Source organism: Diadema setosum, chromosome 15 (genome assembly GCF_964275005.1).
Source record: "Diadema setosum chromosome 15, eeDiaSeto1, whole genome shotgun sequence".
Classification (NCBI taxonomy): Eukaryota; Metazoa; Echinodermata; class Echinoidea; order Diadematoida; family Diadematidae; genus Diadema; species Diadema setosum.
In genome coordinates, this window is record NC_092699.1 from 12,676,283 (window position 1) to 12,689,651 (window position 13,369).

At 37.0% G+C, this 13,369-nt stretch overlaps 1 protein-coding gene across 1 annotated transcript in view; it reads left to right on the forward strand.

Moving 5' to 3' along the window:
* The first annotated feature begins 4,634 nt into the window (after positions 1-4,634).
* The window catches only part of LOC140238537 (mesenchyme-specific cell surface glycoprotein-like), a 30,021-nt gene continuing 21,286 nt past the window's right edge, over positions 4,635-13,369 (forward strand). Inside the window, exon 1 of the mRNA XM_072318440.1 lies at positions 4,635-4,857. Within this exon, the coding sequence (XP_072174541.1) occupies positions 4,635-4,857 (223 nt within the window). The remainder of the gene's footprint in view (positions 4,858-13,369) is intronic.

Consider the following 13,369-nt stretch of genomic DNA (forward strand, 5'->3'; position numbering starts at 1 on the left):
TGTCCATCCCATCAGCAGAAACTACAATAATTATTATAACTCCTGCAAAAAAAAAAAATGAAAACAAAACGTCTCTGCAAATCAACCAACTATAATGATAAAAAATAGGCCTACACTGAGCTGTTACTGTCTTATGAGGCAGCCGCTTCGGTTTACGAGTATCCACGCTCAAAGTTTCTGTAGCAGTTTAGAAGGCGTTTATGTTGTTACTATAGTAACCGAGCTCTTACGCAGCTTCCCACCCATTCCCAGTGCATTGTCCTCCTCACCAGTTCCGCCTATCTACGCATGCATTGAAATGCCTATTAGGTGCAGTTTTACAATCAATGCTCATGCCATATATCTTTCTCTAATAATGGGTGTTGCCAGCATTTGATCAACTACTCGACATTTTACGCACATGCATTAGGTGGAGCTCCTTACGAAGGAACTGCACACCATGCTTTAAATGACTTCCTAAAATCACCAAAGTCAAACTATACCGTTGTCTTTATCCTCTCCGTGGTATATACTTTCATGGCGAATAAACGAAATATGTTACAAAGTGAGTAAGGTCTGTTTTGCTCTGTGATATATTGGTCAAATAGGCCTAATTCTGTCTAAAGAATAACTGTCAACATACCACAATAATAAATGACAGGGCAAAGGTATTTGACGTATTGTCAAAACAAGCTTCGAACATTTTGGGCTCGTGGAAACGAATTCAAACAAAGTCAGATGAATTCTATTCAGTCCGACTGAATTTACATTTTAAGGTCATTTTTTGGTAGGCCAAACGAGAAAGATTTCTTCTTTATCATTAAAATGCGTGTGGTAGCATTTTCGTGCACCCATGTGCAATGAGATCAGAATGTTATAATAATATGATTTTCTGATTTGTGTTGTTCGATTATTGCGTTAAAAAAAATTGGCGACTATAAAACAAAGATATAAGGCTACTTCTGTTTTGGTGTTATTGGTAGTTGTGTTTCTTCTCAATGTAAGCATGATCCTGAATTTTCATATGTGCTCGCAATTTATACAGGATAACCGATGGCGTCTAAGTTGTCTAATGTAAATTATTTTCTCAGAAACTCCAAAGGTACAGATGAGGCTTTCTACATGTTTTATATAAGATTCCCTACAATCCATTGCGTAACTAGCCTGATTTCGATGGCATTTCACTGAGCTATGTTGGTGGCGAATCTCGCAATAAACGCAAAATAAAGAGGCAGGTACGACTTGACGTGGAATCCAAATGATATGGAAAGAGATTGGATATTTTAAATCCTTTACTAAAACGTTTTTTTTTTCATTATCCACGGAAGGTTACTATGAATATGAAAAAAAAAAAACTTTTTAAACGTAATGCTGGATAAGGTGTCTTCTTCTTCTTCGATGCATTAGCTGTACCACAATGCGTTTCAGATTCCAGTGGCCACAATCAATAAACAAATACAGAAATAGGTAAATAGATAAATAGATGGAGAAATAGATAGATAGATTCATTGATAGATAGATTAATTAATGAGTAATTAACTATTTCATTAATAATTAAATCAATAAATTTGTAAGTAAATAAATAGACAAACACATAGATGAATTAATCAAATAATCAACATTTAAATTAATCAATCATCATTCATTTTCTTACATGAATACACTGTGCGTTGATTAGTATTACAGTGTTATGAATAAGGAGTAAGCACTGAAGCAGTGAAGAAATGATGAGAGTGACTGTCTTCAGACAGCTTTCATGTCCTTTGGTGAAGCATTCGAGGACGAGCAACACGAAGGGAAAACCCCCATGAACACTTGTTTGTAAAATCAGTCAATAAATTAGGACGGGCGGGAGTAATTAATTTGCTGATGTGTAGGTGACTGGGAGCGTGTCCACGTAGCTACTATAGAGTATATGCACGAAATGTAATTAATCATCCTAAGATTAAAGACATATTATATACCACAGCAACCGAAGAAAACTTAATTGTGCGTTGCAATAATTTGACTCACTTCCATGCGATCATCGCGGGAATTTGAATATTTTATTAAAAACAATATTTCTTTTTAACTTGTCTAGTGATGAGATTGATTTATGATTACTTAAACTTTTCAAACATTGATTTTTTTGATAGATATAATTATATGATAAACATGAGAAGTGTTCAATTGATAGCAGCACAAAGCCCAACAAACTGTCAGAAAAAGAAGAAGGAAATGATAGCTATCAAACAGTAGGGAAGAGATTCACAGAAACAAATTCAGGAAGGTAGCATAATCAATAATATCCCTTCACCTCCGCTGCTCTTCTCTCTCTCTCTCTCTCTCTCTCTCTCTCTCTCTCCAACCTCTTCCATAGCTTTCATCCTCACCCCGTGACCCGGAAGTCGTACAGGAGACGTGAAAAGCTGTGGAAATCATTCGTCGCCAACCGGCTGATATACTCTGCGCTGCGCATTCAGTTGGGGCTGTCAATGGCCAGTCGTGTCCAATTTTTTAATGCTGTCCACCCCGCATTTGGGCTGTCTACCTCTACTTCAAGCTTCACTAAAACTGCATTGCTTTTCTCATCGTTTTTCTATTTCATACACATGTATATTATATAGAAATTCTATACTTATAAGTGTTTAAAGCTCTTAAAAATTGAACTAGTGTGTGCTTAGGAAAAGCAAACTCGTCTTTCCACCATTGGCATGATTGGTCACACACATCCCGCAAAACCGCTGATAGTGATGCACGAATAAGAGCTGATTATATCGTGCATCAAGACTCATGCCTCCTAGGACGTAATGGCCCGAAACTATCACTGATATCCTGTGCTCTTATTATGGGGTAATGAGTGATTGAAGAAGTGCGGCCTCGAAGATAGGAGCTTTCTGTTCTTGCCTAGCTCGCTCATGTGTCGTTGCTGTTGTCGTCGCTGTTGTTATTAACTCTGTTTCCAAACTTTTTATCCCTCCGACATGTCCGAGGACTAATCTAGAATTTCATTAATCCTTTCCAGTATTTCACATCTCAATAAAATGTTATCTTCATCCAAAACCCACTTTTTAAAAACATTTCTCTCGTTTCCATTGCACAAACAAATGCTGGATTGACTGCCACTTTGTATAAAATTTGTTAAACGCATCCGACACAGAACAAAATAAATAATGTATCTCCCATCGTAATAATATCTGACATTACTTTTCTTCATTACGTTAAGAATTGGAACTTGTTATTCAGCTTTTTTACGAACAGTTGTTGCTTGATCAGAATCACCACGCAATATAAAACATCATTTCTCTTTTCTTATAAACCATAAGGAATATACTCTAAATTAAACTTCATCTGTACCTTAGAGCTTTCCTTTATTCATTTTTTCTCTCTTCATTCCAGATTGATTTACTAATCTTATATTCATTTTGTTTGCTTTAGCATACCAGAAACAGACACGTGCAGACTCTTTTTTTTTTTTTTTTTTTTGAGTGGCAAAGAGAAGAGTTTTAATACTCGCTACTACAAGTAAAACTGTTTGGTCACTGCATACAATAAGCCCAACAAAGTAGAATCATACGTCAACCTGTTGTTGAATCATTGCTATAATCATATAATCATTGTTATGGCAGCGCAATTGAATAGCCATTGTTTTCTCGAGTACAATGAAATAGGATTGACACCTCCCTTTTGGTCATTGTTTGACGGGGTGGGGTCGTGTAATCTTAAGAGTTTCCATCAATTTCGTAAAATAATGTTACGATTTTTATGGCTCCTTCCTGGCCCCTTTAGTTATCATTTTTCGTCTGTTGTTGTTGTTGTTTTGTTTTTCCTGCCCATGCAAAACACATGTAAGTTCGAATTTTAACAGTGCAGATCTACATTTGTATTGTTCATTCCACTTCTACCTCTACGCTCGCAATCACCCTCTCACTCTCAAACTTCTGTTCTCGTCCGTCTACTTCTAACTTAACCATCTGCAGTCGATCTATAACACCTCTTTCTTTCAGTCTGTTTGTCTGTCTGTCTGGATGTCTCTCTCACACTCTCACTCTCGTTTATTGTCAGTCTATTTCAGTCACAGGTTGAGAAATCCTACAGGGAGCGCTTTAATACTCAATGCAACACGCCAAGATTGAATATGCGCATGCGCGCACGGCTTTAACCCGGTGAGTGTGTGGCTTTGGCGGGATCTAGTCGTATAAATAGTTCCACGGTCGCCCCACTCCTGTGTTGGACTAAGTTGCCTCCTCGTGTCGGGCTGTGCAAATTTAGAGTCATTTCCTGCCTGTTCTCAAACTCATCCGCCTCTTCGCCTCTTTGCCAGCGCGGATTTTGAAGGGGCAGGGCTGAAAAACAAACGGGCAAAGGGGAAGAGAAGGGGAAAGCAGGGTGCACACGAGAAGAGTAGAGAGTGGTACACAAGGCCACTTCTTACTAGCGTGCTGTGAATCTTCACGAGTGATCCAGGCATAGGCCCTGCAATTTTTCGTGCAGCCTGGCCGCAAGCTTTCTGCCTCTAAATCTTTGCAGTTTGAATATTAAAACAGCACAACTCTTGAGCACCTGAAGCTGTAGTTCCATTTTGTCAATCCAATCTTGCAGATCTGACCTTCCGTGTTTGAAATCCATTTCACGAATCATCGTTTCTAATTTTTCATGCTCAAAACTTTTAGATCATGATGTGCATTCGCGCGTTGCTGGGTTTTCTCTCACTATGTGCCTGCATCGTCCATGCGCAGAAGAAGCGGCCGGAGAAAACAAACGTGTTTACGATGAGACCAGTGTCTACTATCTATCTTCCACATGGCTACCGTGCTGGAAAGGCCCTATGGGGGCTAAACAAGGATGCAGCGGTCCAGACTGCCTACGATATGGACACAAAGCTGGCATACTCTGCCGGTAAGTATATAGTAGACAGTAAACTCATGTAGTCAAGCTTAGCTACAGATATATCATGAATAATCATAAAGCAACATCTTACGCAATCTATAGAAGGAGGAGCGTGAAAGGAGATTCATAAATCAATAGTCCTTTTACTTCAATCAATCAAAATTATACTTTGTAACTACAATGACGATAGGTACAATATGTATTTTGATATGTTTTTGTAGAGCAATGTTTAGAACGTCCACATTTTAACTAGAACCGCATGAAAACAACTTTCAGATCATCATTAGATATACAGTATGTTCCAGAATTGACGACGCAATATCATACGGTAATTGAACCACTCTATTGGAGTGACATCCGCCATTCTGCAACAGGTTCCTGCCCCCCCCCCATTTTCCCCTCACCAATGCACTGTTTACATTGAGAAATAATTGAGAATTGATAATTGAGAAAAGAATTGAGAAAAAAGGGTGAACAAAATCTGATAGAAGGCAGAAAATGTAACAATGAGAATTTTATCTCGGAAGTCCTAATACGTTCACACAGGAGATAGATAGATAGATAGATAGATAGATAGATAGATAGATAGATAGATAGATAGATTAATAGATAGAGTTGAAAATTTACACCAGTGTGCTTGGATAAGTTAACAATCCTCATCGTCATAAATATGTATCCATCAAAAGCTTATATATATATATATTTATTTATATATGAAGAGTTTGTTTGCAAAAACCGATAAGTCCATATTTGCCAAATGGAGATATTTACGATTGAAGGTCAAGAAAAATAGAGAGAATAAAAAGAAAATTTTCGCTTCTTTTGACCATAACTTCAATTTGATACGTTTATAAGTAGTGACCAATGTATCATTTAAAAGGTATTATTTTGTACATTATGACAGAAATTGTACTTCAAAATCTTCAAAAATGGACTTATCGGTTTTTGCAAACAAACCCTTCATATATAATATATATAAATATATATTTATATATATACGTTATTGCTTATGTTTGAGAAATGCGCATTCTTTATCAAATCATTTTTCTTTGACTATACCTGCAAGGTCAACATGATCTTTAACTAAGCGGGACAAGTCTGCCGCCTTCATTTAAAAAAAAAAATGAACAGAATTATAGTGTATGCTAACATGGTAAAAAGAAAGCTCATCTCGTAACTGACTGGGTCATATCAGTTAATTCTGGCAGCAGCACTTGAGCAAGCTGGCCTCAATCTCACATGCCTATTTTCATCATTCACCGGATGTATCAGAAGTGCGTGGGTCTTCTCGCAGAAACTCGCAGGTCAAACTGTCCCTTAGCTACAAGCATGTAACATGTAATATATGTTGGTCACTTAATTGAAAATATCCCCTTAGGCAAGATCAGGCCAACATGTCCATGTTGTGATCTTTGCATTAGCCATCGTTTGAATGATTCATGGTAACCATTGGATTATAACCCAGCAAGCAAATCTATTTTTCTGTCGTTGATGAGAATGACACAGTTATTACGCATGGACCTGCTAATCACTCTAAAGCACATACCTCCTCGTCAACATACATGCACTACCGAAGGAGTAAATGTGGTTTAATCCATCACAAAATGATTCACGTTAAACCCACTAACCCTCCCATCATAGTTACCATTTCGCAATGTCGGTGTAGCTCTCTCTCTCTCTCATGCCCATATGTGTAATGATATATAATAAACACTCATAGTTGTAATACATGTATTAGAGCTAGAGAGGGAGAAATGAATATATAGGTACATAGGAATATATAGGTAGATAGATAGATAGATAGACAGAGAGAGCGAGGTAGAGATAGAGGGGGAGATAGAAGTCATAAATATGCGTGCAGATGTAAATCAAAAAATGGGCATGTGAAACCAGGAACGCATATGTTACGTTTTTAAGAAAATACACTATTTGCCTTGCTTTTTCTCATTGTATTTTGAAATCACTCCTTGCATTGAAAATCTGCATGCAAAATATACGTGTCTGCAATTATCGAAAGACATAATTTGACAGGCAAGCAATGAAATTCAGAAATTTAATTTTGCCCATTGATTCTGCGCATGCATTGATATGCTTTGTTTTGTTTTCATGGTACCGAGCAAGAATGTGGCTGCAATGTCCCTAAAATCGCTTTTCCTGTTTCTTGTCGGGGGAAGGGGAAAAAGGAGGCGGGCATTTCATTATACATGCATTTGTCACGTGTATGAATTGCAAAGGTGACTTAAAATGTTGCTAAATTTGACAACAGGAAATTTCCTGAAAAGAAAAGACACTAAAATGTTTTTACAGGGGCCCCCGCAAAGCCATGTCGTTAGTGTGCCAGATACTGAACGACAAGGGAAGAGATGTACGTGCGTCAACCCAGACGCATAAATGCACATGTCCACTCTTGGCTGAAATTCAAGCATTGTTTCGGAGTTAAAAAGAAAGACGAGAAATTCAACGTTAGCCATTAGTATTATTCATTGATATGCTATTCTTACAATGATACAAATGGCTTCTTCTTTTAATGAATCAACTTTTTTATAGGTTCATCCACCGACAACAAGTATTTTTTTTGTTGCAGCAATTGTTCACCTTTCTCCATTGTTATGTCAACTTTGTTTTGTCTTTGTAAACATATTTTGTCATTGTTGTTGCTGTTTTTTTTTTTGCTGTCTAGTGACTGTGTGTCAGCGTCGATGTCCATGTTTTTTGTTTTGCTTTGTTTTATTTGAAAACTCAATGAATGAATTATCAAATCCAAGTCACTGAATACTTAATTTCAGTCAAATTTTATCACACACATCTACAAACATAATAGAATACAAACGAATGGAACACCGCAAAAACGTTTAAAGTCGAAATACGTTCTCGAAGAATTGATTGCCTGTTTCTTTTGGCAATTTGGCAAATATAAACATTGAGTGTATATATAGTATATATATATATATATATAGATATAAGGTAAAAAAAAAAAAACTCCTTAAATTATCATTGACAGCACAGTATCAAAATAAAAAGATACTCGTACCACCAATTGCAAAAGCACAGAAGTGACCATTGTGTAATCATACAATAGACCATTTGTAGAACGCAGGTGTATCCCGAAACGCCGAAATTCTGAACTTCAATGGATACTAAATAGAAAGCATCAAGGACGGAAGAAGATTATAGTCTTCAACCGCATGGTCCTAGAATAGCAGAAGAACGAATTAAAAAATTACCTATATCTTACAAGGGGCCCCCACTTCTATTTCTGTGAGCTCATTGCTCGCAACACAGAGTTAAGCAAGCGGACGCGCCCATTCTTACGTAACCGTAATATCACACTTATTAATGTCTACTTTAAGATTTTCGATTGTCATAACGTGATGGTCATGGGACATTGATTAATCAAGTTGTCCAAGATATTAATCAGTGGACAGCTATCTTAAGTTGAGGGGTAATCATAGGCATGTGAGTTTATGCTGATGTATTTGACCTACAGAACACCTTGTTATGTAAGTTTTCTTTAATGACACGCGGCGTTATAAACTGCATGTACACTGTATCCCATTATACTATATTACTTCTCACATGATATATCATGATATGTGATAATAATATCGTATTTTTCCTTACGTGAACTAGCAACTGTCAAATTAACTGAGGAATATCAATGGTTACTAACTAATAAAAACTAATCATGGAAAATGGCAACAACTATTACGACAACACCATTTTGTTATGTTACCCTCATTCGCGAGAAAGCCGCCGCAACCATTCGAATGATTCTAATGAAAGTTATTTACTAAAAATCTTGTTGCTAAACAGGGATGATTTATATCTTTTAAATTTTGAACACAACCCTGTAGTTTTTAAACTTCACACAGTATGGAGACGATCTTTGGCCTTTGGAAAATAAAAGCGATATTTCGTCACCCTTAAAAAAAAAAAAAAAAAACCAGAGTATGACATAACGCATTGACAACCTGTATGAAAAAAACTAAAAGAGAATTCCAAAAATGTCATGCTTCAGTGAAAAAACGTATTTCCTCCTCTTTATGCCTCTCGATACTAACATCATTATACCAAAGAAAATTAATTTCCCCCCATTTCTGGTGCGTCAAGTACTAGAAAAATGAAAATGTACTTTTTATTTTCATTAAATAGTTTTCCATAAACCACGTGATGGTGTGTATAGAATTTTCATCCAGCAATGGTGGCACCGAAACTTTAAAAAGGTCATGATCTTTCAACTAATAAACTGTCAGATTTCCCTGAAACTTCTCTAATGTGCTCTATAACAATATTACAGCATTCACTCAATCTTGATGATGATATTTGGGTTTCATTCTTGTTTAAACCTTTAAAGTTGCCCAAACATATTATGCGATATGCTCTATCCTGCTGCGTTTTGGGCGTAGCTTCCGTCCAGCAAGGATTCGACCCTGCCATAAAAGCGTCACATTACACAACACAGTGCAGTGCCAACTTGGCACGTTCTTCTTTATAAAATGTCAAGTGGCGGAACATGGCGAAGAAGGACACATGCGATACGCATGATTTTTTATTTTGCTTTGAGAAAGTCTTTTGCTTGGTGAAATTCTAGTAGGTATGGGATGTTTCTTTGGACCACAAAATGTATAACATTTACATGAGCATTCGATTTTAAAGACTGACCATTACATCACTGCTTTAAGGAAAAATAGTATTTGTAAAAGGAGACACAAATCGTCTTTTATTAAGTAATGTTTTCTCTTCAATGCTAAGAATTTGTGGAGAATAAAAAATAAATACAGCTAAAAAGCTCGATTATGCTTTTGCAAGTGAGATGGGAGTTACACTTTGTTATTAAGAAAGTTCATTATTCTGGAGGTGCGTTATTCCACAGAAGTGAAAAAGAAGATTCCTTTTATTATTTTTAAACAAGTCATGTAAATACGTTTTGCTGTGTTTCTTTTGGAATCCACACGAAAATACACTCACACAAGCACACACAATAGTCATGCATGACATCACGTCCTAGATATCTCAGAGGAAGTGGTTTTGTTAGGTAGCTACGAAAACAGCTGTTTGAGTCTAAATTTGGACATTTAAACGACTGAATTTTTCTGCTAAAACAGACCTTAATAATGAACGTGCCTTTCCTGCATGGCCACCAATATGTTGAAATAAAGTGCTTGCTACTGTCTTCTTTTTTTTTTCCATGTTCGTTTGTTTTAATGCGTTGGGGAAACTTCGTGCTAATTGGTGTTGTAAGGTGATAATTTTCAGTTTCACCTGTCACAACGTCTGGTACCTTTGGAAATGTCATGAGTGCAGCCTCTCCCCAATTAATGCATAAACATTTCCATGAAGTTGAAATGGGAACAGAAATTCAAGTTATGGTTCACCGTGTGAGGAGACCATAATCCCGATATAACGGATATCTTTGATAAGGAGAGTAATACGAAATTCTGTTGATCCATCATAATTCTGGTTGGTAAACCGCTATGACAGGAACGTCTGTACATTCCGATTAACCGAATTACACTTAAACCAAGGAATTTTCATGGTGGGCACACTATCTGATGCTCACTCGTTATTTTTTTTTTTGTGTTGTGTATTTGGTGTATGTATTTTGAGGTCATAGAAATAAAATTCGCATACAAAGTTAATGCAATCCTTTACGAACTATACCTACCGAAACCAAGATGCTTTGCAAATAGTCTGCTCTGAAGACAAAGGTCTCTTTTCTACAAAACTGCTCTTACGTTAACCAAGAACAATACTGTAGCTATATGAATTAATGTTGAATACTTTCCATGTCTTAGTAAGATGTCACCCAGGGTAAGAGTTTCTCGATTTTTTTTTTGTAGTCCCTATGTATTTTTCTGACGGTTTTCATGATTGTAATCCATTTTTTCCCTACCCTCAGTGGTTTATCACTTGCTTTCATCTTTTCATGGGATGCTTCTCCCCAAGAGGTAATAGCGGATTAAGGATGTGATTACTGTGAAAGAGAGAGAAAGCAAAACATTTCCTACTGATATAGGCCTATAGGTAATAGCGATGCTATAGCTTATATCTCGCATTACATTACAATCGGTGTAAACTGACAACGTGGACGTCGCACACACACACACACACACGCACTCACACGTCTTAATATCAACACCGATGATTATGCACTTCATATCCAAAATAGTGGGCGCTGACATACCGTAGACTCGCCAGGAAACAAGGGGCGCGCCTTGGGAGGAAAAGTCGGCTCTGATACCCTAGTCAGCTTAAACACGGGATCGAGAAAAGGATAGCCTATCTCGGGATATGCTCCCCTCCCTCTTTCTTTCTCCCATCAGTATCTACTCTTTTTGGAGGGGCGAAGTGGGCGTGGTCTATCAAGGCAAGAATATTGTAGTATTGAAATCACCCAAACATAGTTGTCGAGCACTGGTGGTGTAATTATGACATTTAGTAGGCGGAAAACTCGAGGGAAACTACTATTAAATCTATCCGTAAAAAACAACAGCAACTATATTGTGTAGTGACATTATCTCATCTGGCGGATGCTCCATTAACAATAAGTTTATTTTTTTTTCATTATGGCGTTCATGCTACTGCAAATCTTTACGAACATTAAAGGGATGGTATAGTTTTTGTCGAGATGGGGGATTCAGATTTTAACTTTTTTGCGAGATAATTAGAAACCACTTATGAAATAATAAAGAGCATACAATTCTAAGATTGGTTCAAAGTTTATCTGATGAAAATCTCTCTTTTTTTTTAAACAGCTGAGATATCAAAACATGAAGACGTCCTCATAAAAGGTGGGGCCCACCTTTTATTAGTAAAGTTTTGTTGTTAATAAAGTCTGGTGAGGTGATGATTTGTTTGTTGTCAGAAATGATACGTGTGACAAGTTGTTGTGCCACCAATATCTACCTCCCTTCCTTAATGATAATATTTGGGGGCTTGTCCGGGATCATGTCATTCTAGAGCGAAAGATATGTATAGGATAGGGTTCCTTTCAGCGAGGTGTTGGCATGGTTGGTGGCAAATATTTTCGAATTGTCGAAACGGCTTAAAGTATGCCAATGCAAAAATGGGATTGTCATATAAGTGAGGACACGTTACAGGCAATTACAAATCAAAATGGTTGGTATAGTTTTGGTTGGGATCAAGGAGGATTCAGATGTTCACCTTTTGTGAGATAATGAGAAAAGCGCTAAGGAAATGTTAAAGCGCATACACTTGTAAGAAGAATTCAAAGTTTACTTGATGAAAACCGGTTTTGAAATGGTTGAGATATAAAAAAACACAAAATAAAAGGAAGTGGTCCTAATATATAATATACATTAGGACCACTTTATTCCTCCCCTCGCCGCCTCGACAGCCATCGTCCCCAATCTCGATCCATCCTCTGCCCCAAAGTTGGCAGAACAAGCCACACCCACTTTGCACAAATGCATTTTCATGACAAAATGCTTATCTGTTTAAACATACAGAGTGATATCTCACATTCGTGTAGAGTAATGCTATGCCTCAAGGGTTTCGTAGCATTGTTTCCATCTTATCCATCTGTTTGGGTTGCAGTTGTAGCTGATATAATGTTACATGTAAACACTCCTCGTTTACTTTCCTTCACTCGATCTGAAGGGCACTAGCGGAAATAATGGTCATAATTAATATACAACCAAACTTAAAAAATAACACGCAAGAATAAAGTGTCGCCAACTTCTAACTGTACTTCAAACTGAAAATACATCACACTACGACACAGCACATCTCAGATTGGTAGTTTCGTGGAGTTGTGTTGCAAGGACATTTTTCCATAAATTTTTTCCATAAATCATCACTACAGATGCATTTCCATTAACTCAGTCGAAAAAAAAACAAACAAACAAACAAACAAACAAACAAACAAAACCGGTATGTTATATTACGTGACTCTTCTCTCCCGCTGTCTCGCTCTCTTTTTATGGAATACTCTCGACTCGGCCTTTCTTTACAATCTGCTAGTAGAGTGAATATCCGGTGGGTCTAAAATTGTTTACAGGCTTATTTCATTCATGTAAATGTAGAATGTTAAGAAACCACGTGAGGAAGTCATCACTGAAGAGACATGCACGTGTTCGAACAACAACAGGGATTATTAGCAACATTATTTTTTTTTTTTTTTTTTTTTTTGTATGGCAGTTGAGCATGACATCGAGAAAACCTACTCGGTCTGGATCCTTTCGCGTTCAATCACGTGTCTGAGATTCGGTTACCGTTTCAATTAAACGTTTTTCATTAAACTTGTTTCTTAGTAACGGCAGTAAATAGGATGAGAAACGTCAGGGAGAAATACATCAGTGAATGCCATTTTCATGACGAGGCACTGTCACGCATTTTCATGGATAAAGTGTTGACAGTCTGGATGATTTAGCAAACTTAATGAACTAAGTGCAAAGCATATCAACATGTGTATGTGATTATATTACATAATTATGTGTTAAGAATAAACAAATGAAATGAGAGATGCAATGTAATCTCAGAGAGTATAGAAAGATCATCA